General features: G+C 41.7%; 2 protein-coding genes across 4 annotated transcripts; one reads left to right on the forward strand and one right to left on the reverse strand.

Annotated features, from left to right (window-relative positions):
• Nucleotides 1–6,539: 6,539 nt before the first annotated feature.
• hormad1 (HORMA domain containing 1) lies at nucleotides 6,540–13,921 on the reverse strand. Of its 3 annotated transcripts, none has more exons than XM_084358217.1 (16): nucleotides 13,899–13,921; nucleotides 13,361–13,424; nucleotides 12,494–12,638; nucleotides 12,315–12,378; nucleotides 12,177–12,213; nucleotides 11,979–11,999; nucleotides 11,748–11,774; nucleotides 11,561–11,628; nucleotides 10,801–10,949; nucleotides 9,895–10,052; nucleotides 9,703–9,771; nucleotides 9,078–9,138; nucleotides 8,671–8,723; nucleotides 8,003–8,086; nucleotides 7,384–7,437; nucleotides 6,540–6,956 (listed from the first exon to the last, which is right to left on the reverse strand). In XM_084358217.1, exons 2-16 carry the CDS (start codon nucleotides 13,391–13,393, stop codon nucleotides 6,861–6,863), a joined length of 1,119 nt encoding a protein of 372 aa, XP_084214343.1. In that variant the 5' UTR covers nucleotides 13,394–13,424; nucleotides 13,899–13,921; the 3' UTR covers nucleotides 6,540–6,860. The 3 variants fall into 3 exon arrangements, with proteins under 3 accessions (XP_084214343.1, XP_084214341.1, XP_084214342.1); XM_084358215.1 differs by lacking the exon at nucleotides 13,899–13,921 and adding an exon at nucleotides 13,623–13,877; XM_084358216.1 differs by lacking the exon at nucleotides 13,899–13,921 and adding an exon at nucleotides 13,595–13,877.
• Nucleotides 13,922–14,153: 232 nt separating this feature from the next.
• On the forward strand, nucleotides 14,154–23,691 carry ensab (endosulfine alpha b). The gene is made up of 3 exons (XM_084358218.1): nucleotides 14,154–14,339; nucleotides 17,705–17,827; nucleotides 19,909–23,691. Exons 1-3 carry the CDS (start codon nucleotides 14,283–14,285, stop codon nucleotides 20,077–20,079), a joined length of 351 nt encoding a protein of 116 aa, XP_084214344.1. The 5' UTR covers nucleotides 14,154–14,282; the 3' UTR covers nucleotides 20,080–23,691.
• The last annotated feature ends 196 nt before the right edge of the window (nucleotides 23,692–23,887 follow it).

Consider the following 23,887-nt stretch of genomic DNA (forward strand, 5'->3'; position numbering starts at 1 on the left):
TGTTAAAAACCTAAAAATTTAGAATTCATGCCTCAAGCTCTGGCAATGTTGACCATAATAATTTCTTTGTCCATTTTCTGTGTTTTTCAGAAACTACAGTAAATTCACCCATTTACAACGATCAATACAGAGTGAGAGGGAAAAAAAATACGCTGCAGATATCTGAACAGCTGATGCTGGAGGTTAAGTGTTCCTGAGTATACCTAGAGGTATGTGTGCTAAAAAAAAAAAAAAAAAAAGCGTAAAGCACAGGAGTGATCTATGTCCTTAAGCACCTCAGTGTGCTTTGCTGGCACTCTTGATGAGTTGTTGCTATGATTGGGTGGAAAAACAAGTCTAAGTGATGTGGCCCTCCAGTCACCTGACCATCAGCACGCCGTGTCTGCCATCGCTGGCCCCCAGCTTGCCCGAGTCTGCATGGCACGGCGACGTATTGCGCAGGTATACGGCAGTCAGTAGTTATTCATCATCCATAATGTTAACGATTACAGCATGTCGATAACAAACCCAGGAGTTAAATGAGTTTGTGCACTCAGCTACGCCTGCGCCTCGTCGGTTCAAGGTCACTCCCTCCCGTCCCTGACAGGAGGGATGATTCCCGGGCCAGGCTGCAAGCACACACATCTCGACTCAAGGTCAAGTGTGCCACTATTTAGAACAAATAGATACATAAAACACTCAATCTTGTAGGTGGGTTAAGTACGGGCCAAGACCTTGGGCTGGGATAAAGTTGGCCGGCAGCTCGTATATTTCGTCCTGTACTTGTATTTCAGCTTGACACTTTGTCACCCCACACCTCATCCCCCTCCTCTATCCGCTTTAACGTTTTGAAGTCCCTCTTATGTGACTGAACGCGAAAAGTTAGCATTGATTTTTGTCATGTAAGAGCTCACCGGAGTGCAATGTGGACGGATCTCGAGCGTCTCAGGATGACAAACTGTGTTTATCATTCAGCCCGGTGGCCAGCTGAATTTAGACTCTGCAGCCTCCTTTAAGCTGTTCTCTCAAACATACCATGACCAAAGCTGCTATTCACCTATGGATGCTTGAAAAAACAAAAACACAGAGGGCCTTTGTGTTTGAGCAAGTGCAGGACAAGGCTAGGGCGCGTGGCGAGAGGATACACTTGATTTGGAGTCAGTTAGCAGCTCATGCCTATCGTAATGGACAATGGGGCAAGGGCAAGTGTCTCCCTCCCCTTAGCTTTGCTCTCTCCCTCTCCCTGTCTCTTGGCGTGCTTCCCCCAGGAGACACGAGCCGGGGGCTGGGCGCTCTGATGGCCAAGCGTGACATTTAAACCCCTGCCCTCCGGTAGCTTTAGGGGGGCTTTGTGGAGGAGATGGGGGGGCGCAGAGAGGTCCATCTGAGCACAGAGAAAGAAAAAAGGGGGTACGGACAGAGGCTCACCCTATAAACCCCCTGTCCCTCGATGCACACGCACTCCCCTCCCACCCTCCGCTGCTCTCCCCCCCGCAGAAATCCTCAGTGTGTCAGTGCGGTGGGGGCCCCATTGTGCGCGGGCCTGCCGCTGAAGAAAAGGGCCCTTTGGTGGTAAACAATTCAGCTGTCCACTCTGATCACAATGGGGGCACATCCCATTGCTTTGAGCATCTGTTTCGAGTAGGTATTGGTCCCCTTCGCCGCTCGCCAGCGCTGACCATACATACCCGGTGAGCGACTAAATCCCTGAATCTGCTGCCCCACTAACACCTGCTCTCAGCCTCCCCTCCTTTTTTATCATTCCTTATTCGGATCAATACTGTTGACTCCACTGCAGTGTCTCTCAAAAGACAAGTTGAATAGCCTCGTGTTGGCTGTTTAGTAGGATCGCATGCTTTTTAAATTGTGTACAGTGTGGAGGCCAACTGTACGAGCTGATTAAGGCATGCATGAGCAAGGAGATGCTATTCTGTCATGACACAAGGCAGCAGGAGTTATCTGTGAGGGCCTCGCTCCTGCTGCTCCTTCCATGGCTACTTATCGCCCCCTTGTGGTTGTTCAGGATATTTCATTCCTGCTTGTTAAATTCATCCACTGCTGTCAGAGTTGGGGTCTAAATCTCCATGTAAATATACTTTGGAGGAAGAAGTAATCATGATACCACAGTGTGTAAATACTTCACTGCATTCACAAAAATATTATGAAGTTTGCTCCGGCTCTCAGTTCATTTGAATCTAAACGTATCACAGTCATAGTTATGTCTTTTTTTGGTCTGTTTTTTCTTTTATATCTTGTTTTAAATGTCTTATGTGCAGCATTTTGATTTGCCTGGTGGTTGAAAAGTGGCGTACAAATAAACCTGCCTTACATTATAAGCAAAATGTAAATCAGCATCAAAGGTTAAAGTAGTACTCATGCAGAATGGACGTTTATGAGTTTCATATTATTATAGTATATTGATGCCTTAATGGTAGAGTAGCATTTTGATGCTGAGACGAAACTAATGTTATACATTTGGGTATATTATGGACAATATATGGATTCCTTTTGGTCGGTACCAATAACCAATAATTACCTACTTCTCAAGGCTGATACTAAAAAGATAACCGACAAGTTCACACCTTTGTTCGGCTAAGTGTTGATGATTTAGTATTCTATAGCTTTAATATGATTTGTTGAGTTCAAACTTGTTGACTTTTTTTCCTTCTCTCTGAACTCTTGTGCATCGAAAACTGCAATCATGTCGTCTTTCTCTGAAACTGTAAAAACGTCTAGTCTCCGTTTCTATTAGTGAAATTCTGACTGATAAATAGAGCCGATGATATGAAGCTGATACCGATAAGTAGTCAATAGTAGTGGAATAAAATGAACAATATTTCCCCCCTCGGAAAAAGTAACCTCAAACTTAAATACAGTAAGTGCTTTGTTGACCTCTGGTAGCATACTGTGTGTTACTATGTTATGTTATGTTATGTTATGTAGGTGTATGGACAGTATGAGAATGTTTCATCCTCTGGGGCATTTATTAAAAATCTGAATTCACTCAACGCTTACTTTTGCTTATTTTTTTCCCAGAGAACATTTGAATGACATCTTTTTCTGGATTTCCTCCAACACCTCTGCCCACTGACTGATTCCAAAGGGTTAACGGTGAGCGGGGTACTCTGCTGGGGAAGCGCTAATCAGCTCGGAAACATTTGCTGCCCTTCTGGCAAGGTCAAAGGGGTCACGGTCCCTGGGCTGGATGTCCACTTCATCCCTCGCTCCTCCCCCTCCTGGTGTAAAGCCCAGCCCCCCCTTGGGGCCTATAGGCCCTGCAGGCACAATCACCGCACAGCGACTATAGGCTCACAGAAGCTGGCTTTAATCTATACGGAGCCCTGGGATGGACTGCGGCTGTCTGTCCATCAGTCTGTCAGTGTGTCTTGCCTTGACCGTACCCAGGCGGCCCTGGACCTAAGCTATCGACTCAGACAGGCCGAACCCAGATTTCTGATTGGTCCGCAGAGGCGTCCGGCGGGCCCCTCCTGCTGTTTGGCCAGCTGATTGATCTGTTAACACTGGCCGCTGGACGTGTGTCCCTGAATTTAATTTCAGAATTCATTTCTGGGAGACGTGTGTGTACAGAAATGATGTAGAGTCCCAGGATCCGAGTGAAGGATTGAGGGTGGACGCGAAATAAAATTGCAATTTAGATTCCTTCCCCCCTCCATCGTTAGATATTTGGAACGTGCTTGACGGGGATACTGGTCTGAAACATTTTCATTTTCAACTCAAATATGATTGAAAGGGGTCCATATCCAAGTCTTCGTGCTTTAAAGGGCTGAATCTCCGAGACAGAGACCACTTTGGGTGCCAGAAGAAACAATTTCTCTCAATATATTCCAGTGTACGTTTCTTTTATATTTTCCATGCCACTGGATGCATTTTGCCTTTTGGGTGCTATTTATCGGTTCATTTCTGTGACATAGTGCTGCTGTAATGACTATAGCACAGATACTGGTTATCTACAGTACATGACTAGACCTGCAAAGGTGCCTTTACCCTCATTGCATTTCATCACTTATCAATACCCAGAGAACCCCCTGCTGTCAAAATAATAAAAAGTGTTGAAAAATGCCACTGGAGTCGGGCTGTGAGGTTAGGTAACCCTGATTCATTTCACAGCTCATAAAGCGCGTCGATGTGCTGGTGTGTGGGTATTGTCCACCACGGATTTCCCAGTCCATTCTGCTTTACGCTTCTCTGTTATCAGAAAATACCCATAAAAAACGCACAGACAATGAAATAAATGTAGTGGCTAAGACAATGCCTGTGTTAGGAAGTGAAGGCTGATTTGATGGAGTCTCTCTTTCTCTGCCCCCTCTGGCCTGCTGCAGACACAGAGAGGTGGGGGCTGCTTGGATATGCATCACAAAGGCTTCCTGCAGTATTGATCCGCAGTGGGTTAAGGCAGTCTATCAGCAAATGTCCCTCTCTCTGGGAAAAACAATAGGAGATTAAAAACACACAGCTTGCCGGGCGGGAGGCTGCTGATGGGCCCTTATCTGGGCCCAAAGGTCACTGTGTACAGATATAATCCACTTTCACTTAACAGCTTCATTTAAGGCACCTCACATGCAAATGGTGGCATTTTCTGGGTCTATTCAAAGACTGAGGTTTGTTTTTCGTGAGGTAGGCGAAGTTGAATTGTCTCTCCCAGAGGCGAGGAAAGAAGTTACTGACAGGAAGCTGAAACTGTTAAATCTTTCAGCTGTAGAAGACGACTGTATTTCCTTTCAACAAACCGAGAAGAAAGCGCCACGTCTGAGCGTCTCACTGCTGATAGAAGCAGCTGCTGGGTGTTACGACTACAGAGCCTCCAGAGATGCATTTTTGCACACGACCGCAAGACCATATTTAAAAAAAGATGAAATTTCATAAATCTGAATCACACACATGCTGTACACAGCGAATAACTGTAACATAACACATTATCACAATAAAATTACTTCATATGAAGACGAAGGATGCTCCAAAAGACTTATTTTCCTGACATTTAAACAGGAGTTTAAACTTTGACAAGTCAACTGGTCTAAAAGTAAGAAAACATTCAGAAAACACTGTTCGAAAAATATTGCATATGTTACATCTTAGATGGAAAACCACTGCTGTTAACATTAGTAGCGGTTGCTTGTTTTTCAAAATCCAACATTTGACTTGGAAGACATGACAAGTTGCTTCAATATTTAATTTAAATGTGCATATTAATAAACCAAATAATAATAACTTTAACCAACTAGTATTTCTGGTGCTGGTATATTGAATTTATCTGTAATTCCATTCTCCCATCGTCAAAAAGAACATGTTGGGATCATTCTTCCTCTGAGAAATCACGTCACCTTGTAATTTCAGATCTCCACAAGTAGATTTTTTAGCTTCAATAACATTTTTATAGTGAAAAAGTTCAATTTCAGATATCTATAATCCAATTATTACAAGTCAGAACCAAAGAGAAACATTTAGGCATTTATTATTATCTTTTTTGAGTATCCATTGACAGATATCCACAATACATTTGTGGATATCTGCGATTGCATTCTTTCTAGTCATTATTCTTTATGTACATATCTGAAACTGGATTTTTACTGGTCATCATGCCAATTTAGGATATCTCTAGTGACATTTTTTACTGGTCACAATGTACTTTTGGATATTGAAAATCAATTTATGGATATATGGAATTGTTTTCATTTTTGATATGTGAAATTAAAAATTATGAATAGAACAATTGTAGACATCTGAAATGAAAGTTTTTCCTGATGAGAATTTTATTCAAGACATCCAGGATGCTCATTATGGATATTAAAAAATATCTGAAATGTTCTTTTTGACTAGTAAGAATCAAATTACAGATATATTCAATATGTAAATATGTATAAATCCAGTGTAGCTATTAAATGTTAAAACAGCTTGACACACTCCTGCAGCAGTGTAACACCTACTGTGTGCAGATGCTGGTAGGAGTTTCAACTGTGTTGTTCTTTTAACGTCTCTTCTCTTCTGCACTTACAGTGCGGTGCATTTATACAAGGTTCTTACAGCTAATAAAAAATATGACTCATATAATCCTGGCATGCACCGCAGTATCCTCACACATGACTGCAGTCTCTGCATACTGCTCTTTTTATACCTACGCCATTGGTAGGTGTGTACAGGGGCACACAGTCAGACCCTGACAGACACACAATTAACACAAGTGAAATTTCTTCCTCTCTCTCATCCGTTAGGACATCAGTAAAATGACGACGGGGTTGTTTGACCTCAGTGCTGATGGAGTTACGTCACTTGTCAATAAGTCACCTATTCGCATAATTTGGAAGCAGCTTGTCACGAGGAAAATAAAACCAAACCCTCAGCGTACATAAAATGATACTGGTAGCAACACAGCCAGTTTTACAGGTAATGATCTGCCATAAAAAGTGCAAATACAAATTAAAAAATAAATGAGATAATCCTTTCCTTCTACCTTCTACGTCAGAGACGGCACCAACTCAGCAAACAAACCGTGTGTTGCTCTTAAACAAGCGACATAAACTGCAACACCAGATGACACTGGATTCAATTTAGCATTTTATTCAAGTTGTTAACAAATAACTCAGAATGGCAACAGTAAAACGAACATAATCATTCAACTTCAATACTGTGTCAATTAATACATTTGTTCCTCAGTCTTCTAAGATGTCCACATTCAGATGTGTTGCATTCAAACACTGGAGCGAAATACTGTTCAAAACTGTACAGCAAACAATAAAACCTATAATAGGTGAATTTCCTTAAAAAAACAGTTATGTAACATGCTGTAATCAAAATCGGATTTTTAAAAACATCAGTGGAAATCAATACAGCCGTGCTGCTGTGTTAGCAGTGGGGGGGTGCAGTCAGAAGCGCTCTTTGGGCTCGCTGAATTTGCGCTTCTTCTTGGGCGCGGAGGTGGACGGCGTTTCCTGGCTGTTGGGGATGTCATACTGAGAAACCTTAAAAAACAGCAGAAGAAACAATGCAGTTCACAACCACAGAATATCATGCGTCCGCTGACAGATAACATCCCACTCCGAGAAAACAACGAAGCGATCAGTGCTGACTCATCTGTGACACAAACAGGCTTCCTACGCAGTTTCCATCCAAATCATCATCCCAAAACCGTCTGCAGAAAAGCTTTTCATGTGAAAGTACAGCTGTTTTATGAGCCTTAATCAAAACTGATGATATCTTCTTTTTTTTTTTTCACGCTACATGTTGAGCTAAATGAAGAGAACCGGCTCTTTGGGCTGCAGCTTGTACGTTTCACTTCAGAGAGTTAGAAGTGCTTTATTATTTGCTAGCTGCCCTTACAGCTTTATATTAAATTGTTTTGATTAAATTAAATTCAGATCAGAGTTCATAAACACTCAAATTTCTCACCGTTTTGTCCTTCATAGCTGTCGGCTTCTTGTTGTTCACAATCAGGTTTGTCTCCTATCCCCACACACACACACACACACACACACACACACACACACACCAAAGCAGTCGTATTACATCTTTGACATTGTTTATCTATTCGATATTTCATAGAATTTTATCCTAATTTTTCATCAAATCAAATAAATAATTTCCAACTTAAAGTGGAAAAACTTATGTAACAGTTTTCGACAACAAATATCACATTCATAAGTGGACGGTTTTACGAAGTAAAATATATTTAATGATATATAATGTATGATATTTACTTATCTGTTCTAACGTTGACCAGAGTGGCCACATTAACACACACAATACTCAAATAGACCAGCTGTAGGTCAATATCAACATCACAAATGATTTAAAATAACCTCAGTAAAAAAATAGTTAAGATGTCAGGCTTACCCCATAAATAAAATACTGGCTGCCTCATAAACATTTAACTTTTCTTTCTTGCATTATGTGAAAATTCTGTCTAATCTCAGTCACAGAGATACATTCTGTGTCAGTCTCAGGTCGTCTAGCTATAACAGTGTAAGAACAGAGCTGGGGGCTGTTGAGTTATGAGTGGCTGACTGACTGTAGTGGATTTAATGATCCGTCCACTCCTGGTCCTCTTCAGGCCCACCTCCATGTCGGAGGTCTTCTTCACTAGAGTGTCCATCTGAGAGGAGACAGATGGTCCGTAACGCCACCGACCATTAAGTGCACTCAAAGAGGTCCTTTGCTTGGTGGTTACACAGAAAGAGTCTTTCTGCTTTTTCAGACGGATGATAAATGTTTTGAATTCTCAAAATGACTTTTAACACGTCTTGGGTTAGAGTTAAGACATTTCTCTTTACATTAATAGTTAAACCAGCTATGAAAATCTTAAACCCAGTAAATTAATTGGTAAACACTTTCCTCAAAATGCTCATGAAATTAATGGATTAATCCCCGAGATGTAAAATGAGAGCCAGAAACCGGCTTAACAAAAGTATTATCTTTCCTTCCCCCTCTTTTTATACCTTGATATTATTTCACTTAGAGACACATTTACATGTTGCTGATTAAGAAAAGGTTTTTTCTCTTTCATTAATGTTTTGATTCCTCATCATGTATTTCCACATGACAGTGAAATGACGATGAATCAAGCAAATGGGATCTGTATATTTTAGTGTTTAAATTTCTGCAGCAGAAGCTTGAACTTATGTTCAGTGTTATCTGAACTCAGTGTTTCGAGGTCGGTGTAGTAAATGTCACACTTACCTCTGTGGCTTCCTCACAACTCTCAAGCTTCTCATTGCAGCTCAGCTGGATCTCTTTAGTTCATAAAGACAAAAAGATGGTGAAGTTCATATAGTTTTATTTATGTCTAGTTCAATAATCTGAATTATTCTCTATGGATAATGAAGATCTTCGTAAATTCATCAAAGCTCAAGATAAGTATTTAACCCAAAGCGAAGCCTTCAGTGAACAGTCATAATGAAACCCTTATACTTTTTTCACTCACTTGATAGTGATGTTTAACATGTTTATGAAGGGAAAAAGTTAAGAATGTTTTTTAAACACCTGCAGTATCTTCTGGAGACATTACAGAACACAAACAAAGTTAAACTCAACCCTGATAAAGTTATTATGTACACAGCTGAGGTGAAATGGAAGGAGGATTTTACCAGTGTTGTCCAAGTCTGTGTTCTCGGTGTCAGACTTCTCCACGTCTTCAATCACATGACTCTAAAGATTAAGACATGTTATCTGATCACACAGTGTCACCATACTGACCATAACAAAGACTGCTTCTGATAACACACACTGACGTGCACGTCTGACCTGTAGCCTTGCTTGCGTGTGCAATATTTAGGCATTTCACAATTCAGTTGTCAATAATGAAAGCTGTTGAGCACATTGCACGCAGACTTACATGACACCTTTACATGAACATGTAGCTCTGACGTCAAAGATGTTAATTTAGAGCAGTTACCTAAAAGCAAAAATAACCTGGTGGAAAAATGTTTAATACATTTGTTTTCTATTAAATGCACAAGATTATATTGTCTTATTTGGGTGTTTAGAGGGATTACTTCAATTATCAAACCTATTGTGGTCATCGTTTTTGTTTTTTTAGCCCTTTTATAATTATTTAATTAATTACATTTGTCACTTTGGGCTCTGGGAAATTGCGATGAGCATTTTTCACATTTATTTGACATTTTTTGACTAAACGCTTAATCATGAAGGTAATCAGCAAATTAATTGATAACATAATAACTGTTAGTTTGTTGCAGTCCTAGTGCTGACCTGTGAGAAGACGCCCTCCTCCTTTATATGCAGAAACCACTTATCCGTCACATGAACTTTTTCCTCCACCTGCAGACATTTAGCAACATGTATAGCTTGTTTATAAGAGCTCACGTAATAGGTTTTACAATTTCAAGTGAGGTTTTTAACATTTCATTTCTGTCCGTCTGTCTCATGCTTCTTTTCCTTCACCTGCTCCAGTCTCTGTCTCTCGGTGGCCATGTCCAACTTCAGAGTGTGGAAGGGAGTAACCACCTCGCCCATGGTGAGTTTGACCGGCTCCTTCTCAAACACCATGGTCTCGTTGTCAGACTCCTTGAAGCCTGGCGGCTGGTAGCCCTGAGGAGTGGCTGGAAAACAGACAAACAGACAGACGGACCATGAAACAAACAGTGAGACAGAGACGAACAAAACAAGGACAAAAAGAGAGCATGTCTACAAATTCTAAAGGTGGAAAAATCCGAACCTACATACAACCATAATCTCTTATTGAGCAAATATTTGTAACCACAGTTGAAAACACACTGTAACCAGAATGGCATTCAGTAGAGTGCATACCTCCGCCAAGGCCCGCCAAGTCGTCATTTGTACTGACTCATAAATGTCAGTCGCCTCAATATGCCTGATTTATTTCATCAGGATCCACACACTATTCACTATCTCACAATTACTTTCTTGTAATCTGCATGTGATGTCTCTCTTTCTTACACTATTAGAATTGTCATACGGTTGCAAATAATTTATTTGCACCTTGTGCAAATACAAAAGTTTTAAAAGTTTGTGTCTGATGTTTGTGTCTGTATTGTGCAATGTGTTTGCCTCTTTGCAACTGGTTTCACCACCTGCTCTGACTAACTGCCCTTGAGCAAGACGCTGAACATTTTGTTACACACTTGAGTCACGTTTGAGCGTCAGCTGAATGTTTAAAATGCTTTGAAATGAGCTGCAGCACATGGAAGAGAATTCAGGCATGTCAGCTCATGAAATTCAGTTGAAGTATAGTGACTGGAATATTAAACAAAGCTTTAAAAGCTTTTGCTCAATTTAATTTATGTTGCATTTGTAGAAAATTATAATCATGTTGTTGTGTTGTGTTACCATCGTCATAGTAAGCCAGCTTCATGTTGAGGCAGACGCTGTCGGGCAGAGGACCCAGGTTCTGCATCAGAGTGTAGAGCTTCCTCACCAACAAGATGCTGGCCTTCTTGGTGTTGCCACAAGCCATCGACAGCTTGTTGTTGTTGATGCTGATGAGAAATGAACACAAAGCAGCAGCCCAAAGGAGCTTAAATGTACTGTAAATCGTTCAGTCACGTAAGGTTTTTGGTATTCCTGAGGTGAACCAACCACGGCGGATGGTGGATTACAATGTGAAGACACTTTACAGGTGTTCAGGTAGAGGGGCCTGTTTATGACTGTAGAGACTGAAAACTACTCTGACTTTTAACACTCCACTTGTGAAATGCTGTTATAGCACAGTTTTGCAGTCGCTGAATGAAATATTCAAAATATAACTCTACCGTCATTCAAATATAAAGCTTATGGCAAAGTATCATTCAAAAGAAACTTTATTTTAAATTAAAGTTACAGTGAAGTTTCCAAACATACTCAGTCAAACATGCCATGCTTCAACTATGAAGCTTCTCACGAATTTTAGGAATTAAAAGCATCAAAGGTGTTTATTCATGCTCCGACATAGTCACAATGAGAAAGAAAATCAAGTTACTTCCTGGTGTGTGGGTATAAAGCCAACTCAAAGATTGCTCATACTGAACATGTATTTTCCTTTTGTTTTCTTTATAGATATGAGGTTTATTTAATGTCTTATCATGACTGTTGCGTTAAAAAAAACTCCCACCTTTCAAAGTCCATCTGCGCTCCTGCTGCAGAGTACTGGATCCTAAACTGGTAAAACTCAGTCACTTTCTGAAAGAAAGACAAGACAGGTGCTGTATAAGACGTGCAATACACATATAAACAGCTAGTTATCTGTACAGTAGCTTTTTAAATCATCAACACTGGCAAGAAGACAAACTGCGCCTTACCTGGGGGTTCTCTGGGTCAGTGTAGATCTGAAAAACAGCACCAGGAATATTTCTTTCAGGTCTTATAGAAAAGACTAAATTGTGCATAACATCAGCCCAAAAGGTGAGTTTGATTACATTGTCTAGTATTTGCTTGCTTTCCCAGGCAGGCTCCTCACCCCAATGTCTTTATTACAATTAAACAAAAAAAGGACCAGACAAAATAAGCCAAAGAAATCACAAAATACTCACAGACAGAATAACTGTCCGCAGCTGGTGGGGGGAAAAATAAGAATAATTTTGACCACGTTAGTTATTTTGGATACTCAGGAGAAAATGTGAATAAGGACTTACTTTGCTGGTTATGTAAATGTATGTCGTCTAACCCACGTCATAAAGACATGAATGAAAAAATCTTCAGAGTGATGGAAAAGGTTGAATATGACTTACATATTTCTTCTGGACGGCCTCAAAGCAGCCCTGCAACCTGGAACATGTTATATCGCTGACACATATCCTCCAACATGTTCTCACACACAGTACATCGCCAACTGTTCTGATAACTGCCTGAGTGGTGTTATTATTTACCATTGAACAATCTGACTTGCACCGGGACAGCTGCGCTCTTCTCTAAGGATCATCACTTTCTGATCTGTGGGAAGAAAACGAGGGAGGAAGAAACTTCTTAGTAAGTATTTCCAAATGGTAAACAGACCTTGATCGCCACCGCGGTGTGCAGCCAGGTGATTTTCCATGTGTCATCTAACCTTCAACATATTTGTCTCCGTAGGCTTTCTCTGGGAAAAGGCCCCGGAGGTAAGTGATGCCCGACACGGCGATGGCAAGAAGCTTCTTTATAACAACCAGCGACTGCTGCTCTGTCAGAACCTGGTTAGGCAATATCTGAACATCCTACACGAGTGAAACAAATTAATCACAGGCTGATTACTGCCAACTGCTCACAGTCAACACAGACACTACAAATCAGCCAACAGCTGCATCTGAACACGTGAGCCTACAACATATTTTATAACAAAAAAGATTTTCAGTGATAATCTGCCTAGTGATGCAATACTGTCTGTATAATGTCTAAGATGAATTAAACACGTAAGCATGATATTAATAATGAGATGTTGATGTTCAGTGGTCTAAATTAGTATGTATCATTCATTCACAAAATCTGGGTTGTGTATAGCTTTATAAAATAGTATTTGGAAGAAATTAAATATGTCAGTGTTAGTTAGCGTTAATCACCTGTTAAACACGCTAGCTGGACAAGCTGCCCATTCACTACAAACCAAGGGGTCTCAACTTTATTTCATGATGAATATATGATCATTGTAGTTTTTGTATCCTACCTGAATTTGTACGTAATCTGTATCTGCACAGTAACTAATTCAAGTACTCAAAATGAATGTAGCTAAGTGAAGTAGATGTGTAAAAGTAGATTACATTTGAAATGGTGAAAAGTACAGGGTTGTGGTACATAAGTGAATGTACACAATAAGTAACATTACTGCTACAAATAGGGAGAAAACGTGACACAGCATAGATTGACTAAAACATGTATGACTCTGCACTTGCCTTGAAGCTAACCAGCTATACGCTAAAGTTAACTGTGTATGCTGCATTACCTGTGAAGTTCTCACTTGTTGTACACATGCCATGCTGAACAGGGGAACTATCACAAAATAAAGGCTGCAAAGAAAAGAGAGAAATTATGTTATAAGGCTGCTTTAGCTAGCTTAGCACCATCACATTAACATACACTGCAACTAGCAGGCTGACATGTTAGCTAAACGTTGATTAGCCTGTCACATTTGGGCAGCCACCTGCTAAAACTGAGCTGTCTGTGTATTGTTACTAACCTAGTCTTGATAATAAGCTTGTACTTACATGGGAACAGTGAAATTATATTTGACCGAAAACGACAATACAGTACAATTATTTCTTTTTAGATCTGGAAGCAAGCTAGGCGCTAACGTAAAACAACCGTTCCCGCTAATTGTTAGATTGACGGGCAATGTCAACAAGTAGCCAATCACAGAGCGAGGAGCTTCTCCTGCTAAGAGAAGTAATGATGGCAAAGATGGCTGCCGATCCTCTCTGTGAGTTAACTCTGGCGTATTCATTCATTAGTATGACACAGACTGTGTTAAATTAAACACCAACATGTTGCATCCACAATATATCTTTTGTGCTGTTCAGGTGCTTTGTGTTGATGCAGTGCGGCCCCCGCATCGCCCCCAGTCTCCATTTTGTAAAATCATTGGACGACGGGCTGTCAATCACACCGAGTGGCGTTGTTGCTGTCATCCCATTGGCTGTATGCGGAGCCGTACTGCTCGTCTATTGGTTACTGTATATGTCCATCACAAGTAGACAAACCCTCCCGCTGGTGATGTCACATCTCGTTACGCCATTTTTGTTGGGGAGCAGTCGTGTCCAGAAAAGGAGGATTGGATTCAGTACAGGTACATCAAACGGTACCTCGTATATTCATCTCTTTGAACTGTCCGGTGAAAGTGACACGCGCCTGTCCATCACACTCACACGATGTCGTCAGAAAACCTGGACTCGGACACTCAGGTGGACTACGAGGACGAAAAACAGGTGGGTTTCTCACTGCTGTGTTGATGTTGTTGGCTAACCACGGAGCATTGCTAGCTAGAAGTGGCTAACCTCAGCTAGCACAAGTGAAGTGTGTATGCTCAGCGCTGCACCAAGGCAGGGGAGGACTCCTGGAAGACACGTAGAGTTATGGATAAGCCGTGCAGTGGGCTGAGAAAAGCGTTAATGTAGCTGTCCCACCTTACAGAGCACCTTGCCAGTGTGTCACTTTGTTTTGTCCCTTGCCTTGTGTCATTGGCTGGTGAGTCCACAGCAGCTCGGGCCTCATTGGTCTGTCCTGGAGGGTCCCAAAACATGCAGTGGAGGACTGACAGTCCCCAAATACAGACATACCTTTATGATTTCACTCATCAGACTGTGAACCGGTCAGACGACATGCATTGACTGGGACACTGTTTGAGATATTCCTGATGGTCTTCTCCCTGACAGTGACAACAACTGCAGTGTGACAGTGCTTCCGCATTTCCACACATTGCCACAACAACGGCAGTGATGTGCACGTAGTTCGACACTTGGATCAATGCTGTATCTCACATCTGCTGACATCAGTATGGGTCAGAATATGCATCCAGTGTGGTTTGTTTGTCTCAACTCTAAAGGCCTGCGGTGTGTTTCTGCTGTTCACTTTGTTGATGTTTGATATAATATAAACCGTAATATCTATCATATATGCACAAAACATGCCATGATGATCGATTGCCATCGTGCTGGGGTGCACAGGGAATCAAAGGCAAAATGGAGCTTGGGGAGATTTGGCAGTTGGCAGGTTGTTTTGATAATTCAGACTCCCTAATTTATAAATGGTTTATATAGAAATACATCCACAATACAAGCAATGTAATGATTGCTGATAAAGGATAGTTACTGACATAATGTACAGCACTTACAAGCACCTGATTGGCTGCAGAACAAGTAAGAACTTAATGTTCTTCTTAAACCTGTTGGTTTTTATGCTTACATTTTGATGTGTGCACATAACTAAAAGGACAAATTCACCCCCAAAAAAATGAATACCCAATCATTACCCACTCACTCACATGCCAGTGGAAAATTGGGTGAAGTTTTGTAGCCCATAAAACACTTCTGGACATCTAGACGCTATTTGCAGCTGCCAAGCTACAAGCCTTAGCTCGCACCCCGTCTGAAGTGGGTACACAAGCTTGACCGCACGTCGAGGATGTAACATAGTGTCTTTTCAAATCAATTATTGGATCTAGAGCTGTATTGGCACCATGTTGTCTTACTTTTGGTTGTTTTGTTTAATGTTTTATAACACATACCCAACTATTGCAGTTATTCAGGCAAATGTTGTGCATTGTTTTGCTGTTAAGCTCCGGAAATGTTTTGTGGACTATAAAACTTCACCCAACTTTCCACTGGCATGGTGCTGAGTAGATAATTCATTTTTGGGTGAGCTCCTTCAGAGACATTCAGACATTCAGTTGACATTCAGTGGTTTAGACAGAAAGACATTACTAATGTAGTTACTGCCACACTTAAATCACTCAAACTGTATAAAATAAGGAACACATTAGTCTCCTCAAACTTACTGACCCAACATCAAAGCACTGCCAAAACACATATAACTCTACTTTTATTTTTCCTCAATGTAACAACGTCTGTAAAGATACCAACTGTATCATGAGATTTGTGTATAAAAGTATGCATGAGTTTTCAATCTGATACGATGGTCCAATGGAATAATCTTTCATCCATTGAAGTCCGATACAGCTTCAACAAGACACCAGAACAGGCAGATACAGTATATCAAAGGTCAAATAGTGTTGAAGAAATGTTCAGACAAACTTTGAAGCGACCCAAGGGGAATTTTTACAGTCCTGCGCAGAAGACTACAAAACTAATCCAGAGGGTGCACAACGAATGTGCTGTTGGGTTCTGCAGTTTTCCTGCATTGGTGCCGAATATAGTAGCTCATAAATTTCTCGTCATGGACCCAAGTGAATCAGCACACTTGGTGCGACACGCTACCCCCCCCTCCCCCTCCCCTCCTGAGGGAATCTGTTCATCGGCTTCTGTGTCCTGAGTCACATTTTATCCCTGCCCCAGCAAGCTTGCAAGGCTGAGTGCCCTATCTTGTCTGCATTGTGGAAGTAGGTCTGCACCAGGTAGTGTATGTGCAGGGAGAGCTTAAATTGCCTTTTGGAGTTTGTCCGCTTTAAGTCCTATGTGCACTTCGCTCCTGTTGTTTCCTGAAATAGTGAACATCCAGTCAGAACACTGGATTCCCTCTATGTACACAAACAAGGTGTGCCTTTGTGACCCAAATTACCGGCCTTAATGTCAGGGACTTGAACGACTGGTATCTGACCAGTTTGGCTGGTGTTAGTCAGTGACAGCAGCACAAACACTTGCATTGTCTACACAAGTTGCAACCTAAAGCTCCTGTGGTCCCCTCCCAGTGATGTAAGAGCCAGAAAGTGTTGTTACGTTATTGTTTCTTGACCTCAACCTACATAAATGCATAACCAATGAATTCACATGAACAGAAAGCAGAGAATCCTGATATTTACTGTAAACATTGTTATTTATAGAAGCAGAAGCATGACCCAAACAAGAAGCAGAAAACAAGGTTTATTATGTCCACATTCACTGGAAAAGACAACATGTAAGGCGATGTAGCTTATCATGCTTAAAAGGAGGTTTCAGAATTTAACTGTGAGCACATATTGTGCTCAAAGTTCTCTAATGTGGATTGCTTTATTACCTTATAGTAATAGTTTAACATAAGTAGATATGCGTAAGGGGACTTATATGGACTTGTAATGGTCAGAGTACATTCTTTATCGACTAGTTTTAGCTTTAACAGATGAATGCCGCGCATGAGTCCCAAAGACGCCTTCAGTTGTTATCAGTGTAAGCCTCTAAAAAATTATTTCAGGCATCTTTTTTAGCTCTCTGTTTGTAACAAGCTTTGTCCTCTTCTTAAGTTATTTCCTCTCTGGCATGATGGTGATATGAGAGGCTGTAATAGAAGAACATTCATGCCGTGACTCATCCCCATCATAAAGTATCCCCAGTTCCCAATAGTCATTGTCAGAGTGTCTAGCCCTATTCACGGCAGAGATTTTCAAGTGCAGTTCTAGTATTTCTGAAGGGTGAAGTGGCCCTGTTTACCACAGGAGACTTTACTGCAGGAATGTAGGTGTGATTGTAGTCGCAGCAGCATTTTTTAAATTGTATGATGCCCATAAACGAGTGCCTGTCACAGAAGCAGCTGTTCAAGTTGAGCTTCGACTTTCCTGAAGATGTATCAGCTGACCTTTTTGAAGAGGCCCTGTTTTCTGCGAAGGTGGAGTGTTTATGTGCGTTTGTTCTTGTCTCCACAGGACTCCCAGGAGAAGAATGCGAACCCGGTGAAAGCAGAGGAGGCCAAGCTGAAGGCCAAATACCCAGGCCTGGCCCAGAAGCCCGGCGGCTCAGACTTCCTGATGAAGAGACTACAGAAAGGGGTAGGTGACTGCGGTTTGACCACGACATGGTCAGAAATGAGAACAGTGAGGAGAATCCCGTTTAACATGCTGCATTTAGTTGCTCAATCCCATTTCCAATTTCTATTTTTGCGTTTTTGAGTGCCCCCTTGCCGCTCAGTTACAAGGGGTTGTGATTGAAATCTCCCCCTATGAAACGAGACAACCTTTCAAGACCATCAAACGTCATCACTGGTCGTCGATGGCGTGAACAGATGCAAGCGGACATTTCCAATATGCCATCTTCATCTGTAGTGATTTGTCTTGCGTTACTCTGGCAACCCTGGTATTATTACAATGCTTTTTGCCATTTATCTGATGGAGATAGAAAAAAGCATTTACGCTTGCAATTTATTCACAACTTCACTATCAACCAAGTCATTGAATAAAAAAGGAACACTGCTTCACTCCCTGACTACTAGCAGTGCTTTATAAGCTAACATTAGCAACTCATGCGTGATATAAAGGACCATAATGCATTGAGTTTTCTCATGACCCCTGTTTTGATCTGGACCTTCAGGTTTTTGTACAGTGAAGCTTCAACACATCGCAGTCACTGAAAAATGACTTTGAAAAACCTAAAGCACTATTACAAGTTTTCTTATTTATTGTAATTTGTTCCATATTTTCTTAATCTTGCAGATAACGGACCTCAGTGAGACATTAAATTGAGATGCTTGTAACTTGGCTGAGTTTTCTTGTACAAAATGTTTGTCTTCTTTAACATGACTAGTAAACACTTTATGTCCTTCACAACTAAAGAGCAAGGGTTCCTATCTAGAGCTGCCATTTTGTCGTCCATTCAACAATCCTACTGGGTTAAATCCATTGAAGAAGGGATAAAAATGATTTCTCCACCAACTGAACCCTCTGAAGTAGACCAGAAAGCAGCAGCCACATCGGTGGCTTGTGAAATACAACAGCCTGTTCGACAGATTATTTTTATTTGTAATTTGAACAGCAGAGCAGAGCACACAAAGGCATCGTTCTCTCGCTCACTTCTGCTCGTCTGGAAAAACTCTCTCCACCTACACGTAATGTATATGTTACAGAGAACTTCCACCTCTGGAGACCGTTAAAAGTCATTCTGGGAAATCACTGACGAGGAGTAGGAGTAGCTGAGGCCAGCGGAGAGGAAAGCTAAAAAGTGAATTGCGATGCTTAATCATAAGATAACTCCCAGAATGAACATCATCAGAGACTGATGATATCAAAAAGTTAGAGCATCTGAGATCTGAGTTTTCCTTTTATTCATTTATTTATTTATTTAGGCAATTGAAGCTGCACGTTGCTCTGCTTGATCATTTCGTTCAAAAGTTAAATCATTTCAGTGTTTCATCTTTTGGTGTTAAAAGAGTCGGTTCATAAAAAGGCCAAGATATATATGTATATGTATATATGTACACACACACATGGAATAAGGGCATAAAAAGGGAAAAAGGGGTTATTTAAAAAAAAAAAGCCTTTTGATAAAAATTTGTTGTCAGAATTGATTAAAAATAAGATACTGATTTTGCAAGCCTGAGTGAATAAGTTGGTTATCTGATTGACGGTGTGTTTTCGAAGGCAGCAGAACAGGAAGTGTTTGGTTTGAGAGCGCCACAGACCAACAAGCCTGACTTGAGAAGCATGCAGCTGGCCTAACTGAGCCTGCTGAAGCTTCGTATTAGCTCTGGCTGAATTTTTAAATACTTTCTTGCATAGAAGACTTTGGATTTTCCTCCATCTCTTCAACTGGGGTTGCATGAGGAAAGCTTCTCCAGTGTGGACAGGAGGAACAGTTGCAGGGACAAATAACGCTTTCAATGTATATATGGGCATGTGAGTATTGTTTTAAAGGATAACTTCACCTGAAAATGAAGTTTCAACTCACACCCCGTGCCTATGGATAGTCTGGTGACTAGGGAGCTTTGCAGCAAAAGAGCATTGCAGTAAGCAAAAAACAACATAAAACAAAATGGCTCCATACAGCTCATCCAGTTTAATCCAAGTCTCCCAAACCCCCGAGATCCCAAATTGATTTCTAAAGATGTCATTTACACCTTATCTCTTTTCTCACACAGCAAAAGTACTTCGACTCGGGCGACTACAACATGGCCAAGGCCAAGATGAAGAACAAGCAGCTTCCTGTGGCGGGGCCCGACAAGAACCTGGTGACTGGCGACCACATTCCCACGCCGCAGGACCTGCCCCAGAGGAAGTCCTCCTTGGTGACGAGCAAGCTAGCTGGCTAGCCTCCACCATCCTGGAAACGCCCTCACCCCCCTGGGGCTCCCGGCAAACGACCCTCCTCCTCGCCCGTGTCCCCAATATGTCCACCCCCCCCTCCCCTCTCTTCCCTTTTCATCCCCAGGCACCACTGGCTTTAACATGTCGGGCAGAGTTGTATAAGTTAAATCTCCATTTGCTTGTATGTGGGTGGGGCGGGGTGGGAGGGGTCGAGGTTTAGGCGGCCCTGCGAGGTCGCAGCCTTCTCTGCCTTCCCACCACGCACAGCTCTGCCCCCTCTGCGCACTCTGCTCTACCGCCTCCTTTATGTCTTGGTTTTCGGTGTTCCAAGATGCATCACAGTAGGTGTGTGTCATCGGGCAGGGGTTGGATGGGGTGAGTTAATGCACTTTGTAGTCTGTATAGTATGCTTTGTTCTTTTTTTGCATCCTAAATGACACCAAAATAATGTGTGTGAGGGAGTTAGGAACCATGATCGCAGCGCGTTCTTTGATTTTTATGTTCCCTATCTATGATGGTGACCGGCTTCTGCGGGAGGGGTAGGAAGATGTATGTGAATACTTTTGCTTGCATACCAAATCTGAGAGGCGCAGCTGCCTAGCTTAAGAGTTCTTTAGCATTCACTGACATCATATTGGGAAATGGGGGACGTGAATGGAGGCTCCCTTTCATCTCATCCTTTGGTCTCTTTTTCGTCGAACAAAACCCGAGGTCATCCGCTGCAGCTCAGCCAAACAGGGATTTGAAGCATCGCCTTTTTCCCCCCTCTCTCTGCTCATGTTGCTTTAATTCTTGACTCCCTTTGCTCCTGTTCTCTCTAAATATGCTGCATGATTGTAACATGTAACAGAAAAAGAAACTTAAAATGTTTTTTTAACAGGAGTGGGGCATCTGCTTAGTGATAGGAAGTATCAAAACAAACACACGAAGCCCTGAGACGTCCACAGTCACACTTCTCTCCCTCCTTTCCTGTTTGCTGTCCTGACAATCCATGTACACACGCTCCAGCTACGGGCACAGGGCAACAGCCAGCTGAGTATATCCTTGTATTATTTTTAATGGCTGGGAAGCCTGCCAATCTCTGAGTTCAGTCTTAGTTTGGTTGCTGTTGAGTTGCATCAAGACGTGTGTTTACTATGAGCCTAAAAGATTTGTGGGGGGATTGAAGCACCCTGCATGGAGTGTATGCTTCTGTAAATAATACTCAAACAAGCACGTAATTCGTGATAAGCTTGGCGCTTTGAGGAGCAGAGCAGCTAACATGCCTGAGAGAAATGGTAGTGCTAAATCGACTCGCTCGGGATTACATCCTGGGATTTCTGGCTTGGAAATTCTGTGCTTTTTCCGACTGAGCCAAATTTCACACTGCAGCTATCAGGCTCAGAGACCATGGCTACGCTCGTCTTTCAAATGTGACTGTTAGCATCTAATCATCCGGCTCGCATTGTGATGTGATGAGGCAGTCCCAGCCGGTCTGGCTCAGATTGTTTGGGTCTCACGCAGGTATGAAAAGTGATTTGACCACCAACCATCCAGACATCTTTAAAACACAGATCCAGACATAGATAAGAGTGTACATTTCACTGTCACACGTCACAACGTGTATGTTGACACAATTTCTTTATCTGATCGCAAAAGTCCAGTTGAAAAGACAAAAGTAACCACAGTCATAGCCTTCATAGTTGTGTCTCGCAACGGCACATGTGCAGTGAAAACTGTTTTCAGATTTGGCACCAACCAAAGCAATTATTCTTGTTCTAGCTGCTTGTTAAAGCAAGAAAGGATATTGATTTCTCATTTTTGTGGGACATTGTTTTCTCAATACTTGTTAGAATATGTATCACAGTCAGATGTAGTGGTTCCCTTCACATCTCGCCCTCTCGCATTTCACATTGTGAAACACTAACTTTAGTAAGAGAGTACTTCTGCATTACTTCCCTATAACCTTAGCTGGGGTGTAGACCTACTTCTACTACCAGCATCCCGTAAAACAACGTTTTTTGCTTCCCAAACTGACACACTACACAGACTGATCTTTGATCTCAGGGGTGTCAGAGGGTAAACAGCAGGCAACCTGATAACCACAGGTGTCAGCCCAGCTCAAAAGATCATCATCGCAGGCCTAAAGTGGGACACTGCGTGCCTGCAGGATACACTCACTCCAACACTTGGCAAAGCAGAGAGGGATTTTATAACGTGTGTTGAGCAAAGGGTGAGCCTGTGCTCTGCGCTCGAGTCCCACCTGTTAATATGGTTCTGAAAGAGGTGAAAGGTCCGCAGACTCTGAATCTGAACTGGATGCCAGCGCTCACTGAGAATCAGCCTCCTTGTATAATACTGCTTCAGGGAACCATCACAGGCGCACACTCCACCATGTAGGCTAGGTGATAGGGTGCATGCAGCATCACATTCTCAACCTCACTTGTTTCTCATTGAGACTTCGAAATGTGTCAAATTTGCAGTGGGCGAAAGAGAACTGACCTGTACGTATGTGCTTGTTCTGGTGTTGTATGAATGCACTGCTTTTCTCTGTTCCAGCCATTGTAAATAGACTTCAACAGGAAGGGATTTTTGTGTTGTTTCCCACCTGCTTTTCACTCTTTCATAGCCTGAGCTATTTTCTGATTCAATGGTTCCTCTCTCCTTTTCTGTTTAACACTACTTCTGCTCTATCTTAGTGAATTGCAGAGGCTATGTGAATCTGTATCATATGAAAATATGTGTAAATGCTGCTGATTCAGTCAAAGACAAATCTAAGAGATGATACCCTGTAAAGAACACCTGTCCTCTTGATTCTACCAGTCCGACTCTCTTCTGCCCAAGTATCTCTGTTTCAGAGTCCTAAAGCTCCTGTGGCAAAGTCCATTCAGTCGAGACTGTGGTAAGCCTCATGGTCAATTCTACCACTAAATTTCATGATGCATTTTTAAATTTGATCAAACTTTTGGTCGGCCAGAGCTTGAAAAGAAAAGTCTGGACTGCTTCAGGTCACTTTGATTGACATGAACAGACCATCATGTTGTGTTTAAAAGCAGACAGTTTCCTGATTTAAGAAGTAAAGATTGCTAAAAAAGAAATGGGTGAATAAGCTACGACATGTTCTACGAAAAACAACAGTGGACAGGAGTTCTCAAATGCTACTTGATGTTTGGCTTTGCACGGAGCGGTTCAACGAGAGGGAATAGCAGGGTATGTTTCAAACCCAACACACAGGGTGTCTCTCGTTCAGCTATGATAAACACGTGCCAGAATGTATAAAGAAACGACAGGCTGTGTGCTCTGAAGTACTTTTGTGCTGCTTTTACCTTATCTGTTTTCTTGTTGTTTTGCAAGTAATTGTTTCTGTTTTGTTTTTTTTGTTTTTTTCTTGTGTTCTCTTATTGATTGCATAATTAGTATATTTCATCCTGGCCCAAGATAACTGCAGGGAAATCAGAGGCACCCTTGCTTCCAAGAAAAAAAAATAAAGGGTTTACATGATAAAGAGGATGACTGGAGAACACAGGAATGATTTTAAGACTTCAGAAAGTACAGGAGTACTTGGAATGTTTCAGTTGTGTGGGAGTAGGTGAGAGGATTTTTGTCAGTATTTGAAATAAACTTTTACATTAATAAGATTTCCTTGTTGTTTTTAATTGATGTCAGATCTCTGTGTACTCGTACCACTGGTCAGAGATGTGGACTTGGACTGTTTTGATGACCTGATACTAAGAAAAGAAATGACTCGAGACTCAACTTGGACTGGAAAGTTAAAGACTCATGACTTTACTTGAGATAGATGATGACTCAAATTACTCAACTGGTATGTATTCA

This window comes from Pagrus pagrus, assembly GCF_965226575.1.
Source record: "Pagrus pagrus genome assembly, chromosome: 7".
Taxonomy (NCBI): Eukaryota; Metazoa; Chordata; class Actinopteri; order Spariformes; family Sparidae; genus Pagrus; species Pagrus pagrus.